We start from the raw sequence: 25,932 nt of genomic DNA, 5'->3' as shown, positions 1-25,932 counted from the left end.
GTATTCCAGGAAAAGGTCGCAGGGATGCGCTCAGTAAATGAATCACTGCAGTGAGTGAATAACAGTCTGAATTAGCAGTCCGCCATCATCATCTGTCTTCATGAGGGTCGGGATGTACCTTCCACTGTGAACAACCTGCCTGATGCGGGTGTGTGAAGAAGAAAACTCTTTCAAAAAGCTGACACTCACCAGAATGTCCAGGCAGGCAGCTTTCAGGAGCGTGATCTGGTCGGCGATGGTCAGCCCCGTGAAGCCAGGCACTCGTTTGGCAAACTCCACGATCTTGATAATGCACTTGGTGGCCAGCTCGCTGAACTTGTCCCACAGGCCCAGGTCCAGCCTCACACGGTGGTCTGCACTCGAGTTCTGCAACACACACACACACACACACACACACACACACACACACACACACACACACACGCACACACACACACGTCAGGCGAAAAGGCATCTACTTTTGTCAGGGTGCAGACGGCTGCTAATGATCTCCTCGGCGCTGCCTCCGCTCTGCTCCATATGTGTCACACTGGCATTCGGTAAATAGGCTCCATAAGGCCCGAGCCGGGAGGCGCTCTGGCAGGACGGATGCTGCCGAAGACGCCGCCGAGCCGGCCGGCCGGGCCCCGGGATAATGAGCGTGACGGTGTCAGTGGGACGATCGGCGATGACGGGATGCAGAAACAGAGCCGTGACAGGAAGTGCTGAGCGGTTTGAAGCCATTAACACAGCTTTGAGCACCAGAACCGACACAAAGAGGACAGCGGAGAAACACTCAGAGGAATGAAAGAGCTGAGGGAGCTAAAAGCCATCGGGGTGGGGGGGGTGCGCAGATTAAAGGAAGGAGGCCGTCTCGGAGGGCGCTGTGTGCAGACCAAAGTAAAACCAATAGATTGATCAGTTAAAGGATTAATACTGACTTTGACAGTCATCTGATGTGTGACTGATCGATCTGATGTTTCTTTAAAGAAGACGTGGCTTCGTTTCCTCAAAAGACAGCAGGAAATGAAATGGGCACATTAATCAAGCTGCAGTCTCCTGTGAATGAAGGAACTGTTCAAAAACAGTTCGAGAAGTGTATAAAATACGTCACAAAGAGTGAGGGACTTGGTCACCCCAGTGAGACAGAGAGAGAGACAGAGAGAGAGAGAGAGAGAGAGAGAGAGAGAGAGAGAGAGAGAGAGAGAGAGAGAGAGAGTCAGAAGAAGGAGTCAGAATGGTGGAGGGTAGTTGGTAATGGTTCGGAAGGTGGGAATGGTTGGAGATTATTGGGGAATGGCTGGTCAATGGTGAGGGAAGGGTTGGATGGTTAGGGGATAGTTGGATGGTGGGGGGTGGCTGGGGAAGGGTTGGATGGTTAGGGGATAGTTGGATGGTGGGGGGTGGCTGGGGAAGGGTTGGATGGTTAGGGGATAGTTGGATGGTGGGGGGTGGCTGGGGAAGGGTTGGATGGTTAGGGGATAGTTGGATGGTGTGGGTGGCTGGGGAAGGGTTGGATTGCAGAGGAAGGTGGGGGAATGGTTGGATGATGGGAGAAGGGTTGGATGGTTGGTCGATGGTTGGAGAATGTTCAGATGGGTGGATGGTGGGGAATGATTGGATGGTTGGAGATGATTATGGGATGGTTGGTGGACAGATTTGGGACAGTTGTGGGACAGTTGGGTGACGGTTGCGGTAAGGTTGGGGGACAGTTGCTGGAGGGTTGCCGGACGGTTGGGTTTTTCTGCTGGCTGACAATAAGGACGGTGGATCTGATGATCATGTGTTTGTTTTCTGATGGTTCGCAGTCAAACGGCTCATCGGTCCTGCAGGACCAAGTCTCCACTGCACTGAGATACAATGAGCTGGACGGACATCAGGACAGTCAGCGCACGGATTACTTCACCTGGAGAGCAGAGACATGTCGTCTGACGGCCACCGTTCTCAGGATGATCAAACAATCAGAGATATGCTCAAAAACAACATTTGAAATGTGCCTGAAGGTTCAACATTTACAGTCAAAGGTTTGGTGTTTGAAATATCTTCTAGTTCTTCCTCTTCGGATTCCCTGGTTGATGGTTTTGGTACTAGCTTCTGTTAAATGAGAAGTAACTGGGAATTCTGGGTGATTCTGTGACATAAAACACAACAGCTGATCAACCAGTTGATTTAATCCATAAAGTGACTCAGTTCCGTGGGAAGACGTTCTTCACAGACGAAGCTCAGAACAAAGACGTAAAATGATTCCAGCTGGGTGTTCGGAGTCCAGTTCTCACTCTGAAACTAAGTTTAAAAAATCAGGTTTTTACACAGATAATAAAAAAAGATAAACTATCCTAAAGGAAATAGACTTGTTACAGCACAATAATTCAAGATTATTAGTTGATTACTTGATTACTTGTGTCTTACTTTAAAAGTAAAATAATATCATCATCAATCAAATTGGAAGAGTAGGCTATTTATTAAGGCTGCACTGATACTGACTGATATCAGCGCCGATACCACGTTTTACTTGTATTCAGCAAAAGCTCTCGATAGAACTAAAGCATTTTATTAGTATGATATTAGTATTTTTCAATACATTGGCAATGTCACTTGCTGGTGCCAAGAAAGGACGAGCGACATCTGCGGTTTGGACGTTCTTTGATATTCGGGAGAAACGTAAGACAGACAGAACTTTATGTCCTGATAAAATATCAAGAACAGGAGAAAATAGTTGGTAGAACACCAGGAACCTAATCAGCAGAGAGCTGCAGAGTTAGAACCATGTTGCTGGAGCCGTGCTGCATGCTACATGCTAAAAACTTTCATTGCTCACACACCAGCGATGCTACATGCTGCACGCTAAAGAGTGTAAAGATTGTAAGGCTGTTGGAGGTGACGTAGAGTCACTATTGAGGCTCATAAATTAGGTTAAATGGCATCAATACTCGGTATCAGCAAGTTGTGAAAGGTCAGTGATATCAATTTCAGTTCAGTTAAATTCAGCTTCCTACTTTACTTTCAATGCATCCCTACTTTTATTTGTACTTGTAATGTATGTAGTACAACAAATTGAGGACTGAAAGAGCATTTCAGTCTTCATTCATTTAGTTTTTGCCATGATTTAATCAGAAACATCAAAAACACAGACTGGTATTGGTACTCGGTATCGCTGAGGCTGGTGTTCGTACGGGTACTGCTCCTTTAAGAAAGTGGTACCTGCCTTTCTCTAATGATGATGATGAAGATGATGATGATGTGAATGACTGATATAAGTTGTTTCCTCAGTATCCTGACTTCCTGTTGCTGCGATGCTGAAAGCCGTGACGTGTCGGAGTGCGCGGGCCTCGGGAGACAAACAGAGCCTTTCTGTGGATGTAATCGACTGTTTTGGGGAGTTTTCTGATCCTAAGTGCCGCTGCGGGGCGGCGAACCAAAGGTCCTCTGTGCCCTTGAGCAAACTCCAGAAACGCTGAGGCTCAATCGACAGGCGCGACCGCACTTCCTTCATTCATATCACAAACCATCTAATCGCTGCAGCCGAAGCGACCTCGACATTTACCCAGACCCGACATTTAAAGGAGTGAAATGTGACATTTTAAAGTTTTATTTATGAGCAAAAACAAACGTAAAGCCCTGAATTTAGCCACCATGTAAACAGATAAATAATGCATCAAACTGAGACGGGCTCAAGGAAAACCGGGCGTTACGTAAAGTTTAGATACCAGGACGCCGACAGAAGGAGAGCGTGAGCAGCGGCGGGGAAAACACGTCTGTAAAATCCTGATTTTCAAGTTTCAGCTCGGCTCGTCTGGCGTTGAGGAGAGCGGAGCTGCAGGGAAACACGTCTCCTCAAGTAGCGGAACCATCAGGGCCAAATGGGAGACGGTGGCGTCTCTGGGTTCGACAGGAGGGAAAGCCTCTGAAGGCAGGAAGACAGGAAGTCAGACAGGAAGTCAGACAGTCAGACGGGAAGTGCAACAGAAGATAAGACAGGAAGTGAAACAGGAAGACAGATAGGAAGTCAATGAGGAAGTCAGACAGGAAATAAGACAGGAAGTGAGACAGGATGTTGGGCAGGAAGTGTGACAGGAAGTGAGATAGGAAGTCAGACAGGAAGTGACACAAGAAATCAGAGAGGAAGTCAGACAGAAAATCAGACAGGAAGTGAAACAAGAAGTCAGACAGGAAGACAGACAGAAATTCAGGCAGGAAGTGAGAGGAAATGATACAGGAAGTCAGACAGGAAGCAATGCAGGATGTGAGACAAGAAGTGAGCTCTTTCACATCACCAGGAGCAGAAACAACAAACGACAAAACTGAATGTGGGAGAGGATTCAGTGAGAATGGATCATCAGAGCGTGGGAACAGATGTTTTGACTTTAATGTAAAACTTGAGCATAAAGAAAGAAAGTATCCTGCTTTAACTTTGGCTAAGAATTAGTAGCTTTTCTTCTGTTTTTGGTCAGGATGATCCTACAATTAGCAGCAGGGGCTACAATTCCAGGCAAATTTCAAGCTGAGCGAACACTGAAATAGCCGATGTCGGCCATCTTGGATTTCTCTGAATGGCCGCCACATGCATGCAGGGAGTGACTGGCTTAGCCATCGCTCTTGGAAAGTTCCAAATCCAGTGACATTGTTCACTCTCTTTGTTTCAGAAGCAAAATCCTTCAATGAAAATCTGAGACACGGGTCACAGCTGCTTTATCCTTCCTTTGTGTTCACATCGCCCGGCTGTACAGTATTGGCTTGTTTCCTCATCTAATTTTTTTAACCTTTATATCATGCATTTATTTGATTTTGTATTAATTTTGTGAACATTTCTTTGCATCGGTTCAGTTCTGTGCTTTGAAATAAAATTATGTTTCTTCCATAATCTGTTTGGTGTTTTGCTCATTCACACAATTTGTCTGAATGAAGAGTGGATTCAAGGTGTTCCTACATCAGAGCTTTGACTGTATTTCTGCTGCTGATCAAATCAAAATGCTTGTAGAGAACCAATGGGAAGACCATGCAAACTCCAAACCGGAACCCAGACTCAAACCCGGCCCGTCTCCATGTGTCAGAGGTGCTAACCACTACACCACCCTGCAGTTCGATTTAGAGGAGGAGGAATCTTGAAAAAATAAATCCTGTCTTAGTTTTAGATTTAAGTTTAAGGATCGAAACGACTGAAGAGACCCGCTGACGGACCGTCTCGACTCCCACACCCTGCGGTTCGACCCCAGACAGAGTGAGCTCAGTCTTAATGTCCTTAACGCGTCGGCTCCCAGCCGCCATCATGTGCAGGTAGTCCAGGACGGCCTCGCCACCCTGCAGCTAACCGAGACAAAGCAGCAGGTGGTGGAAGTGACAGCCTAATGCCGCATCGGCGAGCCCAAATCCAATCAATCCTCAATATATCGCCAAACGTCACCGCCCGCCTCGCCGCCGAGCCCCCGGATTTCCGAGGAGGCTGGAACCGGAGGGCGTCACGGGCCCCGGGCCGTTAGCGTTAGCAAGGCGGCGGCGGTGGCCTGGCACGTGGCGTTTGGCCAACAGCAGACAGAGAGAGAGAGAGAGAGAGAGAGAGAGAGAGAGAGAGAGAGATCATTAAATATGATCCGGGGTTAAGTGAGAGCCACATTAGAGCCTCGCTTAAATCACCAGCAACGAGCTGCGGGTGACACAACAGCACTACAGACCCACATTCCACTGATCGACGGCGGGCCTGACGGGAGGTGGAGGTGTGACACACACCCAGTGTGTGTGTGGGTGTGTGTGTGAGAGAGAGAGAGAGAGAGAGAGAGATAGTGTTGGCTCAATGCACATATGTCGGGGCGGGTGGCGGCAGCTGATATTAAAGCAACTCGTCTTGTTCTTCCCTCCGGGTGCAGACGGGACGGGCGGAGACGATTGGTTGGGGGAGGTGGAGGGTGGAGGGAGGAAACACAGTGAGATGGTTCCCAGTTGGATTTTCCTGCGTCGTCGTTGTTGTTGTGTTGTTTTTTTTTTTTAGCTGAAGACCTAACCCCCCACCCCTCCTCCCACCTCCACCCCAATCTCAGTCAATTACGACGTCTCATAATTCAATAGAGCCAAACAAGGAAGTTACCGGGGAATTCTAATTTCATTTGTGAATGTTTATCTAAACAAATTAGACAAGTAGGAGAAGAGAAGAAGACGATGACGATGAAGAGCAAGAAGACAAAGAAGAAGAGGCAGAGGAAGAGGAGGAAGATGGAGATGTAAAAGAAGAAGACAGTATTCGGAGCTACAGCGTGATCAAACAGCCTGCAGTAACACAACGTGAACATAGCTGGTGTTTGTATTTTAATAACTGAGCGCTAGAGGAATCTTCCAGACCTTCAAAGACCCACGGTGAGGATCAGTTTCTGAAAACATGAAAGTTGATGTTCTGTGAGAAACTGCAAATCAGCGGCATGGTTTGTGAACGTTTCACTGCTCGTCTTCATGTCCAAATTTCACACATTTCACTGAATATTTACATTTCCAATTTTGGAATGGAATATTCTAATTGTTGTTATTAATATTTTTTTTAAAATATACAAGTATTCCTTTTAAACTCAAACCGTAGAAAACGTTTGGATTTGTTAAAAAAAGGAAATGCTCCTCACACTGGTCAGTTTTACGAGGCTCCTGAACTGAAATGAGTTGAATCTGGTCCTGAAGGTGGAAAAAGGCGGCATGTCACCTGCATCCAGAGAAAACTGGACAAAATCACTCCACTGTGGCAACAGCACAACCACGCCAACTCAGATCACCGTATTTTAACTTTTACAAAAACAACTAGCTAGCAGTGCTACGCTCCGACCAGATCCACACCGTTCAACTGGTCAGCTGTTCAATCAGAGATCCCACAAGACGATCAAAGGTCTGCTTCCACTGGACTTTAAAGTCTTCAGAAAGGTAATGGATGATGTGATGAGACTGAAGAAACCAATCACACACGCTAAACGCTAATGCTAATGCTAATGCTAATGTTAAGCTTGTAGTGCCTTGTACTCCAGCAGCCTTTGCAATATGATCCATTAGCTGAAGACTCAGTTAAAGCTGCAAATAGATTTTAATAAATTCCATAAATTTCAAATACAACAACAACAAAAAAAGAACATCAAACAAGAAGTCGTACTTCTTTATTTCTGTTCTCTAAACTTCAATATTGACAGTTTTCTGTTGGTTAGTAGGTTGAAACTGTGAGTTAAGATGTTTCCTTACAAAACTGAGACTTACACTGACCTCTGCTGATGGATGCCCACAGTGGAATTAAAAACAGCAAAAAGACAAAACAGACAAAACCAGCTGCCGAACAGGACAAGGGAAGAAAAAAAAGACAAGACAGAGAAGTAAAGCAAAGCTGTCCGTGTGTGACTGGGCTCCAGTGTTAATTTTACTGTCAACTGGTCCATTTCTCAACTTTTGGTCACTTTTGAATTTTAAAAAGCTAAAGAAGCAATTTATCTGATTAATTTGAGCTTAACTATACAGTAATACTGAGCGTTTTGTCTGATCTGCTGTTGAAACGGCTTCATGGGGATGAGCTGAGAACAGACGGGGTCGTTTTTAACACACAAGGCGGCCGCTGTGTTGGCACACCAGTCAAGGTTCAAAACGTCACCCTGGAGTCAGGAACATGGCGATCTAAAGAAATGTTGGGAAGGTGAAAGTTTGGCTAACCTTGGGTAGCGCTTACTTTGCTTTTTGCTGACATTCCTGACAGTGATGCTACAAACATTTCAAACAAAAAGCTTTGCTTGCTTTTCTTCATTTGTTTTTAACCGTGCAAAAGCAGCTCCTGTGACAGATGTGGCCGGCAGACTCACTGTAATATGACTACAGCGGCGCGGCAGCGAAACGGGCGCCGCTGCCTGGAGCCGCCCGGCTTCGCCGAGCGCTAATGTTTTATTTTGTCTTTGAAGCTGCCGGGGTCGTTTTTCATCACCATCACTGTCAATGGAGCGTTATTCATTGCGGAGCTAAGCCCTCTCGCTCGCCGCAGCTATCTCCGCTAACCCAGCAATGAACTCCTAAATCACTGCAGACTAGGATTTGAATATTTCACCACATAATTGGAGCTTTAACCTAATCTAAGGGCGCGGGAGCTCCTCCACTGTTTCCCAGCGAGCGGGACTGAAAAGGCGCATCAGAATCCAATCGCTTGTAATAATGAGGAACTTCTCACAGTCTGCGAGCAAGTATAATTACCACTGATCCAGATTACGGCTTTATCTGAAGCCCGACTGCCACTCCGACAAACAGCAACGCTCGCGCTGTGACATCCTGCTATTTTTAGCCGTGGATTTTGCCTGAATGGATTTTTTTTTTTTTTGCCTGTTTATATAAAAAAAAGTGAGAAGTGTCCTGTGGGAGAGGGAGCGGGACGAGGGCGGAGAAGAGAGGGGTTACAGTGATTAGCGGCTTTGTGCCGGGATTGAAAAGGGGGGGCTGAAAAACACACGGTTACGGAGATGGAGGCTCGCCGTGCAGCGAGTCGGCGGCAGCTAATAGCGCCGATTTGCCGCCGTTTCGGCGGATCTTTCCGGCGTTCGTCGGGGACCGAATGAGTTCAGCGAGAGACGCATTACTGCACGCCGTGGCTGCCGACGGCTTTGTTTGTCTTAGTATAAACAGCATTTGGCGTGACTGACAGGTGTCAGGAGATTTCTAAGCAGTCATTAAACGCGCCCCTCCCCCGGCTGGCGCCCCCCACGCTCCCCGCAGTACAGCGCTAGCGGAGCGCCGGTGTCAATCACCGCACACTCCCGCCGACTGTAATCTATATGTAAGTCGGCCTAAAAACAAACACATTAGACACTGTCAGCTCCTCGGCACAGCGCCGCCGCCGCCGCCGCCGCCGCCGCTGCTGCTGCTGCGTTGTCAATCAAAAGCGCCGCCATCGCCGCCCTCTATCAAGCTATCAGTCGTCCAAGCGCCTGCCTGTCAAGGCATCACAGAATCTCCCCTCATCAATGGCGCGCCGGTTTTTTTTTGTGACCTCCTGCTTTTGCAAAGATAAGACACAGTAAGTTGCGAGCCGCCCTCCGGGGTGGGATGAAGGGTCACGCTGTCATTTCTGCACAGGCGACTCGTCCACAAGGTGCTAATGCGTCCGACTAATGAGATCCATCCAGCTGACCCAGAAGAGCTAAACGCCGCTGATTGACGAGATCCCCGGACCAGGCCCTGAGAGACTCTTCTGCAAACCCTCATGAGATAATCCTCCAAGGCCCTGATCAGTCTGACTAATGAGGTCCCTGATCCCCCGATTACCGAGACTCCACCGCCAGGCTGCGATGTGAGATCCTCTGTGACACCGTCCGTCCCTGAGAGCCAGACGCTTCACGGTGACGGGATCCCGGGATCTCAGAACAAGTTCCTGACGAGTCTGACTCAGGAGATCCTTCTCCTAGACCCTGAACTGCCTGACTTATGAGACCTTTCCAGAGAGACCCTGAACGACTGATTGGCGCGATCTCTCTTCTGGGCTGGGATACACTGGAGAGAAAAGATTTCTGATGTTTCAGAATGACGAGACTCACGGAGGCTCTGATGTGGTCGGGATGGTTGAACTGGATCCTGAGGTGTCCGAGCCGAACAGTTCACCAAGACCTCTTTAAAGGACGAGACTGACTATTAGAAAAAGTTCAGGAGCTGGACGGGCAAGTTTATAAAGAACAAGACTATGCAACAAGTGACAGGAGACGCTCTGGTCCGTACAGCTTCCCACCTTTGATTTGGGAAATCCACAAATTTCTTATTTGTTATCGGCAGACAAAACAAAACAAAAAAAAGTTTCTCATTGGGAAGTTGGAAATCAGAAAATCAGGCAACGAGGCTTCAACTGATTTGCCATTATGTGTTGGTTTACCAAAAATCTGGAAAGAAAATGGGACCAGGATTCTTTATCTGAAGACTCCGTTTCCGGTTTATTAATTCCCACTTTCTGAATGACAAATTGGAGACCAGACATCTTCTGTTTTTTCAGAATTGGAAAATGGAAACTGGCATGTTTCCCCGTTTTTTGGATTCCCAAACTCAAAATGAAAATCAGCCGGCTGGAAGGTAGACAGATCTGTTTTCCCAACACAATGAGGGTCTTTCCTCGAGGCCTTCAAACGAGCAACAGACAGAAACCTTTTGATGAGAACGAGGCTCTGAGTGAACGACTCTCCAGCAGAGCGCCACCATCAGGCAAACAAATCACATTTTTTAACGCCAGAGGAGACTGTGTTCATTTGTTTATTCCTCCAAATGCCAGTGCTCTTTCTCTTGCCCCTAGTTTAAACCAGTAATCTAATTAAACAGAGCCTTTTTTTTCTTTTTATGTTTAGTTTTGCTTCTGCAGTTGAAACCAGGAAGATCTCAGAAGAGCTTTAGACTTCTGACGAGGTGCAAAATAGTTATGTCTGTCAATTAACAACCTTTTGTTTTAAATGAATTGTATATTTCTTTCTGAATTAGTCATACATTTCATTCATATTTATATGTATATTGAGAATACTTGATCTGAAGATGACAACACATTTGCAGCGCAGCGTGCAGGCCTGCTGATGATCTCCACGCCTCTGCACAGCATAACCGTGATACGTCTAACTGCAGCCATCCTTCCACGTTTGGTAATCCATACCGCCGTGGAGGAAGGAGGAGGGGCAGCACAACTCTCACAAGCCTCGACAAGCGTTATTGACATCCAGCTTAGCTCGGGCGCGCAAATCCGTCACTTGATTCATGAAGGCAGATAATGACGCGCGCTGGATTAGCTGCGTTCGCTCTCCGTCTCCGCGGTGTCAGGCAGAGCGGCGGCTGGAGAGCGGGCCTCAGAGCGGGCTTCACATCATTCTCCTCATGGCAGCCGCTGCATCTCTCAGCCCTGACAACTCTCTTAAAATTCCTCCATCGCCGTCGCAAAGACATGAAAACGGGCGTAAACAAGCCCCGCTGCCGCCACCGCCGCCGCCGAAGCCGCCGCCGCCTCCCATCCATCTCACCGGAGGCACTCAGTAGTCATGATGTGTTAGGTACGCCGCGTCGCTGTGACACCTGACTTTAACGGTCTCTCCATCACACTGAACGTCTAATCAATAACCGCTGAGCGAGGAATAACAAGTGTTTGTGAGGACCGAAGTGGCCGCGGGTCTCCGTGCGCATTAGGAGGGATTCAGAGCGCAGGGACGAGCATTATGAGCGCCCGACTCGTGATGAGCGGATCCATGGGCGTCTGCCCTGCGGGGGCAGCCAGGTGGCGCTGTCACCTGCACAGAGACTGCGACAGATCCTGCGGTTGGTGGTTCAAAGCCCACAAGAGTCACAATGCTAATGCATTATGGGGGAAAAAAAAAAGCTCATCCAAAATCATGCTTCTGAATGGAGGCAAAAAGGACCGAAGCTTTCTAAGTTTAGTTCACGAAAATTAGATGCATTCATAACTGCTTTTGGCTTAGACTATTTAGACCCGAACATGGATGCAAAAGAGGAGCGTTCCAGAAATATTAAGTTCAAAATATGTACGTTTCTAATGACTTTGCGCCTTCAATCGTTACCTAAACTCATTCCATAATCATAATCACTTAAATGTGTTTTAGAAATCTGAAACAGATAATTTCACAAATGATGACTTTTGATCTCCACGGGCCACAGCACAAACTATTCTTTAACAATACTAAGTTGACATGTGGCAAAAACAAAGTCATGGATGACAGATTTGTCATGAAGACAAGACTTCCAATGAAAACATCTCAAAAGATTTGTGTGTGAAGATATGTGGAAAATGATTCGTGCTTCACTTCATTATTTCAGGATTAGATCATAACCGGAGTCACCAAGCCAGGAGTCCGACGCAAAGAAGCAGAAAAATCAGGGAAAACTATCTAAAAACAACGAAGTGGCTTCAGAAATGTTTTACTTTAGAGAACTGCAGGCTGTGATCCGCAAAAAGATAAAAAATCAAAGCATGTAGAGCAGTTCCTGCTAAAGTTAGGTTGTGTGAATGTATGAATTGACCACAGAATATATCCTCATCCCAACACTCAATAGATATGGTAAATATACCTGATGTTTCACATACTCATCAATCATATTAATCGGGATTTTGTGGCAGGATCTTGTTTTTTTTTTGTTTTAATCAAGATATTTCAAAAAATGATCCTGCATTTCACATTTAGCTGATGCTGTGAAGCCCTGATCTCAAGGAGCTGGATGTCAAGACACTGGAGATGAAACATTAAACAGGAGTTTTACTCTTGTGGTCTGTACCAACAATCAAACACCCTGAATCCCATGAAGCAAGTCTGGAGAACGGGCGGAAAGGTGGAGACCAGCATGGAGGAATGGACCTAATGAGAAGCTCACTTTCCTGACCAGTGGCTCCATCCGACACAGCCACAAAAGAAGGCACAAAATCCGAAACTTTCAAAGGGAATAAATGGAAATTTATAGGAGTTGAAAAGAATTGATGATAAATGGGAATTAACTAGGAATTTACTGAATTGAAGTTCAGCCCCAAAAAGGGAACTTAAAGTTGGGGTATCATGCAAAATCCACTTTTTTGAGCTTTGTATAAAGCTATAGTGTCATTTCCTCATTAAAAAGACGCATGGAGTTGTTTCCTGAACCATTCGCGCATTTTTGAGCAATCCCGAATCTCCCCCTGGCAGCCATGTTGAGGCTGAAACGCTCGGTTCTGCACAGCTCCGCCCATAATGCACAGCTCCACCCCAGCTATGAGGTAGTCTGCACAGCTCCTCCTGCACAGCTCGTGCTCCCCCTCCCTTCTCAGGGGCGGGGGAAATACGTAGCAAATAGCCGAGATGGACGCTCTGAGGGGGGCGTGTCACTAAGCTGAGGAGATTCTTAAAGAGACAGGGACCCATTTCCAGTGGTTTGAGGCAGCCTGATGCAGAGGAACATTTGATTTAAGTTGTTTTTGACACATAATACCACTCCTTTAAATATAGAAAATAGCACACAAGGCCTACTGAGGCCACGCCCCCTTAGGCACTGTGCCTCCTCAGTCAGAAAGAGATGATTTTGTGAAATTTTGATGTTATGTGAAAACATCTATTTTTGAAGAATGATGTTTTAGTAGTATTTAACTTAGAAAAACCCATGTAAATGTTCAAGGTTTTGAATGTAATCACTTCTACGATGCAGGCGCGAACAATTCTGCATCGATGCAGTGACAAAACAACTGATTATAAAGAATTTAACTTCAACTTTCCAGAAAGTCACTGGAGATGTTCCATCCGTCTGCCTCACCAGTCACAGTACAGATGACTTGTTCAGGATCCTGACTCACCGTGGTGTATTTGCCAAGCTGGCAGAGGGAAGGGAAGGTTTCCTGATGGGCCTTACGGATCTTCTCTATGATGGTCTCCAGCTCGGCCGTCAGCTCGTAGCTCTCCGCCAGCTCGGGCTTTGGGTTCTCCTTCTTCTTCTTATTCCGGTCATTCCGAACAGCTGGAGGAGAGCAAAACACCTGGATCAGCATCAGGCAGACAATCTAGATCACTGCTGTGATGGCCGGTGTCAGAAAAAGATGGTGTTAAGGAGAAAGAGCGAGAAGACATTCCTGAGATGCAGCAAGCTGGTGAGTTTGGAAACTCAGACCTCAGTTAAGGACAGAAAGTTTGAAGCTAGCGCTCCGTCGGGCCGACCGGTCTCTGTCAGCTCAGCGCCGCTGGCAGAGTCTCAAAGGGGAGAAAACAAAGTGGCTGTGAAAACTCCAGCGCATCACAAATGGATTTTATGAATTAATTATCTCCTCTGAAAGCTGGATCGCTGCCGTTTTACTGGGTCATCCGTTGCATAATCCTGATGTGAATCACTGGCACCCCTGAAGTTAAAGTCAGGAATCATATCATGATCACTCAGCACGCTCACACTGTCCAGTCGGGGGGGGGGGTTTAGTCCTGACGGGCCGGTACTGGGAAGCAGAAGACCAGCAACAATGTTTAAAGGGAGGCCAGTACAGGTCCTTCATAGTCCAGAAGACAGCTACAGGTCTTTACAGTCCAGAAGACAGCGACATGTCTTCACAGTCCAGAAGAAGACAATTACAGGTCTTTATAGTCCAGAAGACAGCTACAGGTCTTCATAGTCCAGAAGAAGACAGCTACTGGTTTTCACAGTCCAGAAGAAGACAGCTACAGGTCTTTATAGTCCAGAAGACAGCTACAGGTCTTCATAGTCCAGAAGACAGCTACAGGTCTTTATAGTCCAGAAGAAGACAACTACAGGTCTTCATAGTCCAGAAGAAGACAGCTACAGGTCTTCATAGTCCAGAAGACAGCTACAGGTCTTTATAGTCCAGAAGAAGACAACTACAGGTCTTCATAGTCCAGAAGAAGACAACTACAGGTCTTCATAGTCCAGAAGACAGCTACAGGTCTTCATAGTCCAGAAGACAGCTACAGGTCTTTATAGTCCAGAAGAAGACAGCTACAGGTCTTCATAGTCCAGAAGAAGACAGCTACAGGTCTTTATAGTCCAGAAGACAGCTACAGGTCTTCATAGTCCAGAAGACAGCTACAGGTCTTTATAGTCCAGAAGAAGACAACTACAGGTCTTCATAGTCCAGAAGAAGACAGCTACAGGTCTTCATAGTCCAGAAGACAGCTACAGGTCTTTATAGTCCAGAAGAAGACAACTACAGGTCTTCATAGTCCAGAAGAAGACAACTACAGGTCTTCATAGTCCAGAAGAAGACAGCTACTGGTTTTCACAGTCCAGAAGAAGACAGCTACAGGTCTTTATAGTCCAGAAGACAGCTACAGGTCTTTATAGTCCAGAAGAAGACAACTACAGGTCTTCATAGTCCAGAAGAAGACAGCTACAGGTCTTCATAGTCCAGAAGACAGCTACAGGTCTTTATAGTCCAGAAGAAGACAGCTACAGGTCTTCATAGTCCAGAAGAAGACAGCTACAGGTCTTTATAGTCCAGAAGACAGCTACAGGTCTTCATAGTCCAGAAGACAGCTACAGGTCTTTATAGTCCAGAAGAAGACAACTACAGGTCTTCATAGTCCAGAAGAAGACAGCTACAGGTCTTCATAGTCCAGAAGACAGCTACAGGTCTTTATAGTCCAGAAGAAGACAACTACAGGTCTTCATAGTCCAGAAGAAGACAACTACAGGTCTTCATAGTCCAGAAGAAGACAGCTACAGATCTTCACAGTCCAGAAGAAGACAGCTACAGGTCTTTATAGTCCAGAAGACAGCTACAGGTCTTCATAGTCCAGAAGAAGACAGCTACAGGTCTTCATAGTCCAGAAGACAGCTACAGGTCTTCATAGTCCAGAAGAAGACAACTACCAGTGTTCATAGTCCAGAGGAAGACAGCAACAGGTCTTTATAGTCCAAAAGAAGACATTGAAGCCTTTAGGGTCTTCATAGTCCAGAAGACAGCTGCAGGTCTTTATAGTGCAGAAAAGGACAGCCACAGGTCTTCACAGTCCAGAAGAAACCAACCAGTCCTCCTTAGTCCACCATACAGTCAGAGATTTTCAGTCAGAACCTCATGTTGATCAGTCACAGTACTTTCTCAAGGTCCAATGCTACAGTCTTTGCTCTCAGTCATGATCCAGTCCCTTCAAGACTTGGCAGCGGTGCGATTATAACAATTAATGCAAATTCAACCTTATAATTGTGTCCAAACACAGCTACAACCTTTTTCCTGCCCCATCTCCTGAGAGTTCCACCCATCAGAGCAGTCCGCCACACAAGCGTCAAGAACATACGTCACCAAATTCACTTCCTTGTTTCTGGTTTGAAGATGCCAACATAAGGGAATCTAATGTTTCCTTTTCCAATAAAAATGACTGCTAAAGACAGTGGAAAACAATTCCCCTGTGCTCTCACTAAAGCACAGCTAAACTGTTTTGTTTCATTTCCCTCCTCCTCCTGATTATTGCTACCGCTAGCGGTTCACAGGCTAGCATGAGTGATGTATATAACAAGTAGAGGAAATTTGACAAACATATCAGCAACTTAATATCTGAATTGGTGGAACTCGACATGCAGCCTGTGCCCATGGTTGAGGATGGACTCAAGGTTTTTGTCCGAAAACCAATGCAAACTACTGGTTTAATTCCATTATGAGGTATCTCAATGGTGACCTCTAGTGGTTATCTGGCGGAGCCGCAGTAGAAAACACTGTCACAACTGTCTGACGTGGAACCAGGTAGACGTCGGTTCGAAGTGCCGGTTATCGGTTCTGCTGAGCGCTGACGAGAGAGTAAAGCTAACCTTGAGCGTGTGAGTGCGAGTGTTCCAGGATGTGAAGTGAACTTTTTAAGCTGTTGGCAGAGAGCAACAATCATCATAATCACTCGTTTACACACAAAGTCACACACATGGTGAAGACTTCCTCACATCCTACTGGGAGGAAGTCAGTGTTCAGAGTCTTCCAGGAGGTTTGGAATCACAGAGAAGCTGATCTAGGAATCAAACCGCTGGTTGACCCATTCCGTTAACATTTTCAGGTGTTTGTGATTTTTGTTCACACAAGTAAACGAAGCTAAACGTCACAAAAACAGATTACATCTGAAAAATTGAGATTTGGAAGAACTCAGGTTTTTGCTATTTCTTGTATTTTTGTAATTTTAACACCACATTTGGGAGAAACTTGAAACAACCCTCGCAGGAAGGAACAGGAAGTGAGTCGTTTTTCTCCAGGATTCTGATTGGCTAGCGTGGTTATGCTGCCCCCTGTAGGTCTGGATACTCAAATCAGCTCTGGACCAAGTTTTCAAGGTTTCTAGGTTTCTAGAAATTAAGATTTTGTTGAAAAAGCAGAGGGGGAAACATCTGTTTTGGTAATTACCCAGAATCCCCAGAGTCCTACAGTTTGAGGATGTCTTGCTCAATCACAAAGTCACTGAAATCCTTTAAAACTGAGCCACTAAGACAAACACGCAAACCTGAAGACGGCGGTGCTGCAGATTAAAGGAAGCGAACAACAGCAGAAGCAGCAACACGGCTTTAATAAAAACACAGCTAATCGTTCACGCTCGCAGGATTTCCTCTTCATTTGCTTTCACAGAACTCCGTGGGGTACCTGCAGTGTCGCACGGTAATAATCACCCTTGATGAGCATGTCTTCATTAATTAATCAGCTCAGATCGTCTGCCGTATTAAAAGCGGCACGCGGGCGGAGCAAGGACGGCGTGTCTTTGGCGAACAGCGAGGAGACTCGCTGGATTCCCAGTAAACAGAAGCACCGACCCCAAGAGCCCACCCGCTCATTAGGCATGGATCTTTGAAGTGCGTGGGTTTAAACCAGGGGTGTTCAACCTGCGGCTCTGGAGCCACACGAGGCTCTTTAGTCCCTCTGTAGCGGCTCCATGAAGCCTTCACAACATGATATATGAATCAACATTTAACTTATTTTTAAATTATTATGTGATTCATCACTCTTGGTGTAAAAGGGATTAAAAAAGGAACAAGTAAAATTGGGAGAAAAAAAAGCTAAAACCACAAGAAATGGGGAAAAAAATGATATAATAGACCTGAAATGTCTCCAATTTTTAACATAAGAAAATGAAATATGGCCAAAAAAAGCACACAAAGCTGTTTGAAAAGAGGTAAAATGGCAAAAATTTCAAAACTTTCAACAAAAAAAGCTCAGAAACAGGAACAAAACTGTTAAGATCAGGTTCAAAAAAAGGTTAAAAGTAACATAATATTCACTATTCTGAACTGCAGTTAAAACTTCATGAATGCATTATAAGATATAGTTTTTGTTTGTGCATCAAAACCAAGAATGAAAAACTTCCTGAGCTGCATTCGCCTCATTTTAATGCCTAAATGTTCTTTATGGCTCCAGAACAACTTGACTTGAGGGAAAGTCACTGAAACAACTCTTTCGGTCCAAAAGTTTGCAGAACCCCGGTTTAAACAGGCAGACGTGACGGTCCCCTCATCACAGGCCTCTGATCAGCCTCCACACGGCTTCCAGAACCGTGAGACAGAACTGTCAGCGCCGGGACGCCCAGGACAGCCTCCTCTGGCCTAGCTCACAGCAGAGCAACACTTCATCACACACCGGAGCAGTGGAACACACACTGCAGCCAGGGCCGGGAAGAGGCCAAGATGCTGCACTGATGTCGGCGTCGCTCATTTTTCAGCCGATCAGTCCACCTTACTTCCTCAAAACATTTATTCATTGCTTGGACATTCACTCTAAGGCACAATTTTAGTTGGAAAATGTAAAAGTAAAAAAAAAAAAGTAGCCTAAAACTAATACTTTAATTCAATTGCACGTGTTTTGTATTCGAGATTTCACACAATAAAGAAATTTACTTTTTCATATTCAGTGTTTGCATGGTTTTAACTATATAAAATCATCATACAAACTTGTTTTCATTGATATCAACTATCATTCATCACAGAAATTATTATTACTGATCAATTTTTTTGGTCCTTCTCTAAATATTTCTATTATTGTGACCACATTTGGTAATTTCATTATTTCTTCGCAATTAAAAGTAACATTACTAAATGAAAACCAATCACGACAGAGATCAATTTTGCTGTCGTCTATATACCTGTGGAAGTTTCTGAAATATCGTCCCAAACAGAAGGATGAACAAGGAGAACATCAAGGGGCCTCATACAGAACCTTGAGGAACACCATCCAGCACATTATGAATATTACAGCAACGCTAAGCTGTACTGGCAAAGTATTTCATTTCTTTCACGAACTAAACCACTTTAAAAAATTGCTAACATGCCGACATCCTTTATGTCACCAGTCAGTTCAGAGTGCAGCTAAAAACAATGTTATGATGGAAAAAAAGAATTGGTGGCTGCGTCCGTTTGGTTCTGGAGCAGGCTGGGACCATCTCTGCGTTAATGCCGTCTATATCCTTTAATCCTGGTGTTTATGTGTTAGCAGCCAGCGCTTCCTTCTGGACCACCGCTGGTCACAGGGGTCGTGACCCTGGAAGGATTACCGCCACAGTTTCCATAGACATGATCGTATTTTCATCAACAAGTCTAAATATCTACTTCAGCTGAGTCCCTGCTGTCAAACACGTGGCCCACAGCCCTAAAAGGGGCGGCCACAGAGTCCATTCCAGCCCATGGAAACACAGCAACGATATTAAGTTTATCTGTTTTGAAGCTACTGACGATGCTTCCTCTGTGATAGCAATTTGATTATTGATTGGTTATGTAATGTTACTGCATGTAGCATTTGGCTAGGGAAGTTAGCACCATCAATGATATCAATAAGTCAATAAGTCAATAAGTCATTCGTTGAAGCTAATCTATGGTTATACTAAGTGTTACAGCATGTAGCATGTTAGCATTGTCACCTCGAGCTAGTCCACTCAGGTGCTACAGACATTAGCATCAGCATTAGAAATATCTGGAGCTAGCATACATAACTTACTGCTGGATTTGTTGAAGCTAGCAAAGTGCTTTGCGTTGTGAAATCACATGCTTGGTTAGATTAAGTGTAACATATCGCATGTTAGCATTGTCACCTAGAGCTAGTCCCCTCAGGGGCTCAAGATGTTAGCATCAGCTTGGAGCTAGCAGGTCTGTCATATCCAGCTGGTAAGTTAGTCGAGGCATGTAGCATTTGGCTAGGGAAGTTAGCATGAAGGTGCAGATGCTTTTATTGCTCACAAGCTATTTGAAATGTACAGTTAAAACAAAGGAAAACTGGCATTTTTGGTGCATGATGGTAACATTCCACTGATCCAGAACACTCAGGATCAAACGGCAGCTGATGCCTGAAGACAGACGAGCTCCATTTGATCTGACATATCCAGGATGATCCAGCTCCACCTCCTCACCGCTGACCATCTACTTTGGAGCAGTCTCACTGATATTCAGTGTCAGCGGGACGGACGGAGGCTTGAGTCATCTCGTGCTCGTGAAATGAGATTAATGCTGTTTGCACTCTGACCTACATCTGTGACCTATATGAGCGTCGTTAGGACGGTTCACCAAACATTTCCCCGTGTGGTGAAACGAATGCTGACAGCTGCAGCGTTCATTAGGCTAATGGACAAACCAGGAGATCACTGTAATTAAAACAGATATCATCTTTACCCATGTTTGGTCAAGTTTTCTTTTAAAATCTAGGAAAACAGAACCAAATATTGGATATGCAATATTTCAAATGCCACGTTGTAATTTATGTTGAGTAAAATAAATGAAACACATCAGGCAGCCAGCATGGTGAAAAGCTGGTCTGGGAAATGGAACATTTTGTCCAATGGAAGCAACACCGGTATGTTCCTGACACCAGTGTCTCCCAGAAACATTCAACTACACAAAGAAAAGCCCCAGACTGGAACTGGGCCTGGGCCTGGTACTGGGCCTGGTACTGGGCCTGGTACTGGGCCTGGTACTGGGCCTGGGCCTGGGACTGGTACTGGGCCTGGGCCTGGGACTGGGCCTGGGACTGGTACTGGGCCTGGGCCTGGGACTGGGAATGGGCCAGTCTTGCTCCTAAAGGAGTTCATTGCACTAGTTTTTCTTCATGGAACTCACTTCCAATGTGGAACCTCGGTTCCCCGTTTGTTCAGAGATGGATCAATTAGCTGTGAGTTTGTAAAGCCTGGAACGACCTCCAGCTGACCTCCACCTGACCTCCACCTGACTTCCACCTGACCTCCACATGAACTCCATATGACCATCTCACCTCCACCTGACTTCTACTTGACCTTTACCTGAACTCCACCTAACCTCCACCTAGTCTCCATATAACCTTCACCTGACCTTCACCTGGTGTCCAGCTGACCTTCACCTGACCTCCTGCTGACCTTCACCTGACCTTCACCTGATGTCCGGCTGACCTTCACCTGACCTCCAGGACCTCTGGTCTTCAGCCAGGACAGGCAGCTGTGAGTGTTTGTAATTTAACATCAGCCTCACAGCATCTCCATGTCTGATAACTTTATCAAGTTTTCACCAAATAAAATGTTTCTGGAGCAACAGAACATGATGAAACATTGAAACAACGAATATAAAACTGTTAGTTTTTCATTTCACATTCAACAATTTCAGCTTTTTTCTTCTTTTTTTAATCTATTTTTTTGGCTTTAAGCCTTTTGGATGTAATTCCCTTCAGCATCATTCGCGTAGCTTTATCATTAAGTTTTACAAGCTATCTTAAAGAGATTCAGCTGTTTTCTTTTATTTATTTCCTTTCATTTTTGGTTGTACTTGCTTCAACACTGATCCCTATTTATTTTAGTTTTGGCCATTTCACTGTCAGTGATTAAATTTTAAAAATCAATATGGTTGTTTGATCAACACTGATTTTTAAACATTTAGGTTGTTTTTTAGTTTATTTTTTTTATTATTTTATCTTATTATTGTGGTTTGGCTAGCTCTATATGTTTTTCATCATTTTTTAATCCAGCAATTTAAACCATTTTACATATTTTCTTTTAATTAGTAGCTGAATCTAATCCAGTAATTTAGCCGTTTGAGATCTTTCAGCAAATTTATTCTACTCATTTTTTTTTAGCTTGTTTGAGGGATTTTAAATGTTTTGACTCATTTAGAAACTTTAACCAGGAGATTATTTATTATTTGAATAATTTAAAAATATTCAGTGTGTAAATAAAATAAAATAAAATAAAGTAGTTTGTCTTACACGAGCCACTACAGGGCATCTTGACGGGCCTAATGTGGGCCCCGGGCCACGGGTTGGAGACCCCTGCCCCCACCCTCCAGGGAGTAAACAGAAAAAGCCAAGCTGCTGTGGGGGGTGGGGGGTGAGGAGGGGGAGGGGCCACAATCTGTTGGTGTGCAAGTCGTTTGTAATAAATGCTGCCTGGCGGAGGGGGTGGGGGGGTAGAGGGCGTCCCACGCCCACACCCTCACCCGGAGTAATCAACAACCTGCACACTCCGGGCAAATGGCCGCCAGCGCGAACGGAGACGTCTGAACGATGCATCGCCGCGCAGAGAAGGAAGGACGAATCCAGAGCACAGGATCCGGGCTTCGTCTGAATTTCATCTTCAGTAAGAAGAATCAATAATTCAATCATCAACCGGATCATTGATCTGTGAGTCTGGAAGTTTAAATCTGCATTCTGAATGAAACACAAAAATGGATTTTTAAAATCATAATTTTTGTTAAATTCTTATTTATGATTTTAGTGAGATTTGACTATATCTGTTTTTTGTCGATCAATCAGAATATCTTTATAAAACTAAGCATCATTCATCTAAGTTTAAATTACATATATTGTAAAAATAATTGTGTATTTCTATTATTTAAAAATAAAGCTTAAATCCATCCCAAATAGAACCATTAAACAACCAAGAAAAAACATTTAAGATAAAAAAGTTTTGTAAACTAAGAATTGAAAAACAGAAAAAAATTATTTGAAAAAATATTTACTAAATTAAAAAAATAAATAAATAAAAAAACAATGAGTGAAAATTCATCAGACACAAAAACAGTGTGTCCAGTGTAAGTTCTCATGAATTCTTAAATAAAATAAGAATCGAGAAAAATTCACAACAGCAGGATTTCAAATGTTAAAGTAAATTGTGACTGAACGTGATTCACTCACCAGATTTACAAAAAATAACAAATAAGTGTAATCCACTGGCTATCCTATCACATCTGTTGGCCACTCGAGCATCAAAAAAGTTCACAGAACTACTGAAAAGTGGATGAACTTCTGTCCTGAACTGTGCTGGTGGTAAAAAATAAAGATCTGATTCTGGCTGGTTTGAATCAGGAACACTGTTATTTCAAAGACAAAATCTCTAAAAGGCAGTAGGATAATCGAACTATGGTGTTGGATACTGCCTGTGTGGGTGATGCCGTGCGGGTGCAGGCCTAACCACTTCACCACTGCGCCGCCTCACTTCACTCTGGGAGTCTTGGTGGCAGCAGAACCCGGTGAAGCAATCGTGACGGACACGAACATTATCATCCCCATCAGAGCACTGAAGGATGGAGGCGTCACTGATCAGCCGGGCCGGGCCTGACCCCGACCCCGACCCCCCCGCCCCCCCCCCCACGCAGGCGCTGAGTGCGCGCCGTCAACACGCCACGGTGGAGTGTTTGTGGAGAGCTGAGCTCTCCAGAGTGCTGGAGCAGGAGCACGAGGGTCGTTGACACGCTGTTAAACACTCTTCAACACCGTCACACTCTACTGTCTCGGCTTCATGGTCTCACTTGCTTTTCCTTCAGTGCCCCCCCCCCCCCCCCCCCCCCCCCCCCCCCCCCCCCACCCCCCCCCCCCCACCCCCCCCCCCCCCCCCCCCCCTTCCTGGGACGTCGTGATGGTGGACAGCGGTCGTTTCTCTGAGGCTGCCAGGCTGCCATCTGCCAGCTCCTCGGCTCTCCTCGCATCGTCTCTGAGAGCAAACAGATGCAGCGGTAAATAAACAGCATCTATCTGGAGCCGGCACGCCGCAGCCCCCGGGCCCGCTTTACCACGGCGTTTAACACGGCACCCCCTCCCCACAACCCCCAACTCCAACCAGGTGGGCGTCGACGAGCAGCGATAAGTCTGAGCTGGCGGCACAGCGCTGCGATTAAGCTAATGGTCCTGATGGGAGGAAAGGGTTGAGAGAGAGGAGCAGCAGGAGAAAGAAGGGAAGGGTGAACGCTTCCAGAAAACCAAACGACACCCACAAGCCTGACTGTTGGGCGTCTGTACACCACGTTTGTCCCCATGATGGATGTACAGCTGGACAGACACGCCGACTGAAGGGACAGATTTCCAACTGTCCCACTGGGCAACTCGTTGACGGCTAACCCGTCAAATGAGTCAACTGACTCGTCAACAAACAGGTCCAACAACCAAGTCATCGACCAACTTACTGTCCACCTGTCCAACTGTCCGATCAACTGACCAACTAACTAAATGACCGACTGACTGTCCACGTGTCCAACTGTCTGATCAATAGACCAACTAACCAAATGACCGACTGACTGTCCACCTGTCGAACTGTCCGATCAATAGACCAACTAACTAAATGACCGACTGACTGTCCACGTGTCCAACTGTCCGATCAACCGACCAACTAACTAAATGACCGACTGACTATCCATGTGTCCAACTGTCCGATCAACCGACCAACTAACTAAATGACCGACTGACTGTCCACGTGTCCATTTGTCCGATCAACCGACCAACTAACTAAATGACCGACTGACTATCCACGTGTCCAACTGTCCGATCAATAGACCAACTAACCAAATGACCGACTGACTGTCCACCTGTCCAACTGTCCGATCAACCGACCAACTTACTAAATGACCGACTGACTGTCTACCTGTTCAACTGTCCGATCAACTGACCAATTAACTAAATGACCGACTGACTGTCCACATGTCCAACTGTCCGATCAATAGACCAACTAACCGTTCAACCAAATGACCAGTCCACCTTCCCAATCAACTGACAAACTAACCAACTGACCAATCGACCAACTGATTCTTGACTTTATTTATTCAACTAACTGATCAACTGAAAAACCAATCAACCAACTGATTGATCAACTCCCTGCCCACCTGTCCGATCAACTAAACAACCAAATAACCAAAATAATAACCAAATGATCAATCTCCCAAATGTCTCCTGCTGGATCCTGCTGATTGACTGACTAAACACCCACCCAATCACTTGACTAACCAACCGTTTAACCAAATGACTGATCAACTGACCGACTGACCAACTGATTGTGAACCTTTCTATCTGTCTGACTGATCAACTGTTTAAACAAATGGTCGATCCACCGACTGAAAATCCACCTGTCCAAAGAACTGATCACCCAGCCATCCGACTAACTAATTAGCCAACCAATAGACTAACTGCCCACCAGACAAACTAATTGACCAACCGGCTGATTGTCCAGCCCTTCAACTTTTCCTACAAGTGCCGTCATTTCCTGTTATTTACCAAAAAAAAAAAAAAAAAAAAAATGCTCAGAACTCCGAGAAAACAGAAATCTGAATAGTTTGATTTAATCAGCAGAAAAATACAGTAATGTCTTCACAAATATTCTGCAGAAGAGGGACACTGAAAAACTATTACATACAGTATAGAATACTAGAACACCTACATGAATATCTTGAAGGATTGGGTGGACAGCAAGGTAATCCAACAGACTGTGAAAAGTGGAATCTATCTAAAACGACTGAATCTCAGTGACGATTGTGACCTGACGTACCATCAGAGGTACTCCTGCCTGCCACAGATCTCCCATTGCCTGAGCAAAACGATCAATTCCCCTTCGCTTTACACCTCATCAAACAATACACTCCACTGGTGCAGCAACGGAATCTTCCTGTTACTTTCACAGGACGCCGCACGAAAATGTGACATGAGCTTATTTGGTGACAGTGTTTGGTGCCAGTTTGACCTTCATTCCACCCTGCAGTGTGTATGAACGGGCCGGGTGGGGTGTGGGTGGGGGGGTGTGGGTGGGGGGTTGCCCTTGGAGGTAGTAATAGAGACGTAACGATGTCAATATGAATAAATGATCCGGCACAGCAGGTCTACACCCACACACTCTTACACTCCGTGCTCCATTGTTTCCAGAGGGGAGCGATGTGCAAACGTGCACATGAAATTTAAAGAGCGCGAGTGCTGAACGGCGTGATGGAGGCTGGCTTATCTTTTAGCAAGTGAACAAGTGTGTTTAAACAGTGCGCACGCGCGCGCGTGTGTGTGTGTGTGTGTGTGTGTGTGTGTGTGTGTGTATCTGAGCCCTCATTGTTGTGAAACTCATGATCACTTCAGCTCGTACTGCTGAGGAAACACAGTGACGCATCTCATGTTATGACGGTTTCAATCACATAGCTACTGATGCAAACATGGAGTCACACACACACACACACACACACACACACGCAGAAACATTGCCGTCTTTGTGCCGCGATGGCAGCAGTTCAGCTCTCTCCCGAGGCACATGACGGCAACAAGTGGTGCGTTTTAAAAGCAGACGTTCCATCTTCTGACTCGGGCGTCAGACGCGGCTC

General features: G+C 45.5%; 1 protein-coding gene across 1 annotated transcript in view; it reads right to left on the bottom strand.

Annotated features, from left to right (window-relative positions):
* LOC115408996 (retinoic acid receptor beta-like) overlaps positions 1-25,932 on the bottom strand; it is a gene marked incomplete at its 3' end in the record, with an annotated part of 82,135 nt that overhangs the window by 18,715 nt on the left and 37,488 nt on the right. The window contains exons 4-5 of the mRNA XM_030119957.1: positions 13,259-13,419; positions 190-366 (exon numbers count right to left, since the gene is read on the bottom strand). Coding sequence (XP_029975817.1) covers positions 190-366; positions 13,259-13,419 — 338 coding nt within the window. The remainder of the gene's footprint in view (positions 1-189; positions 367-13,258; positions 13,420-25,932) is intronic.

This window comes from Salarias fasciatus, chromosome 22 (assembly GCF_902148845.1).
Source record: "Salarias fasciatus chromosome 22, fSalaFa1.1, whole genome shotgun sequence".
NCBI classification, from domain to species: domain Eukaryota; kingdom Metazoa; phylum Chordata; class Actinopteri; order Blenniiformes; family Blenniidae; genus Salarias; species Salarias fasciatus.
The sequence above is the reverse complement of the archived record's forward strand: the minus strand, read 5'-3'. Positions and strand labels throughout refer to the sequence as shown.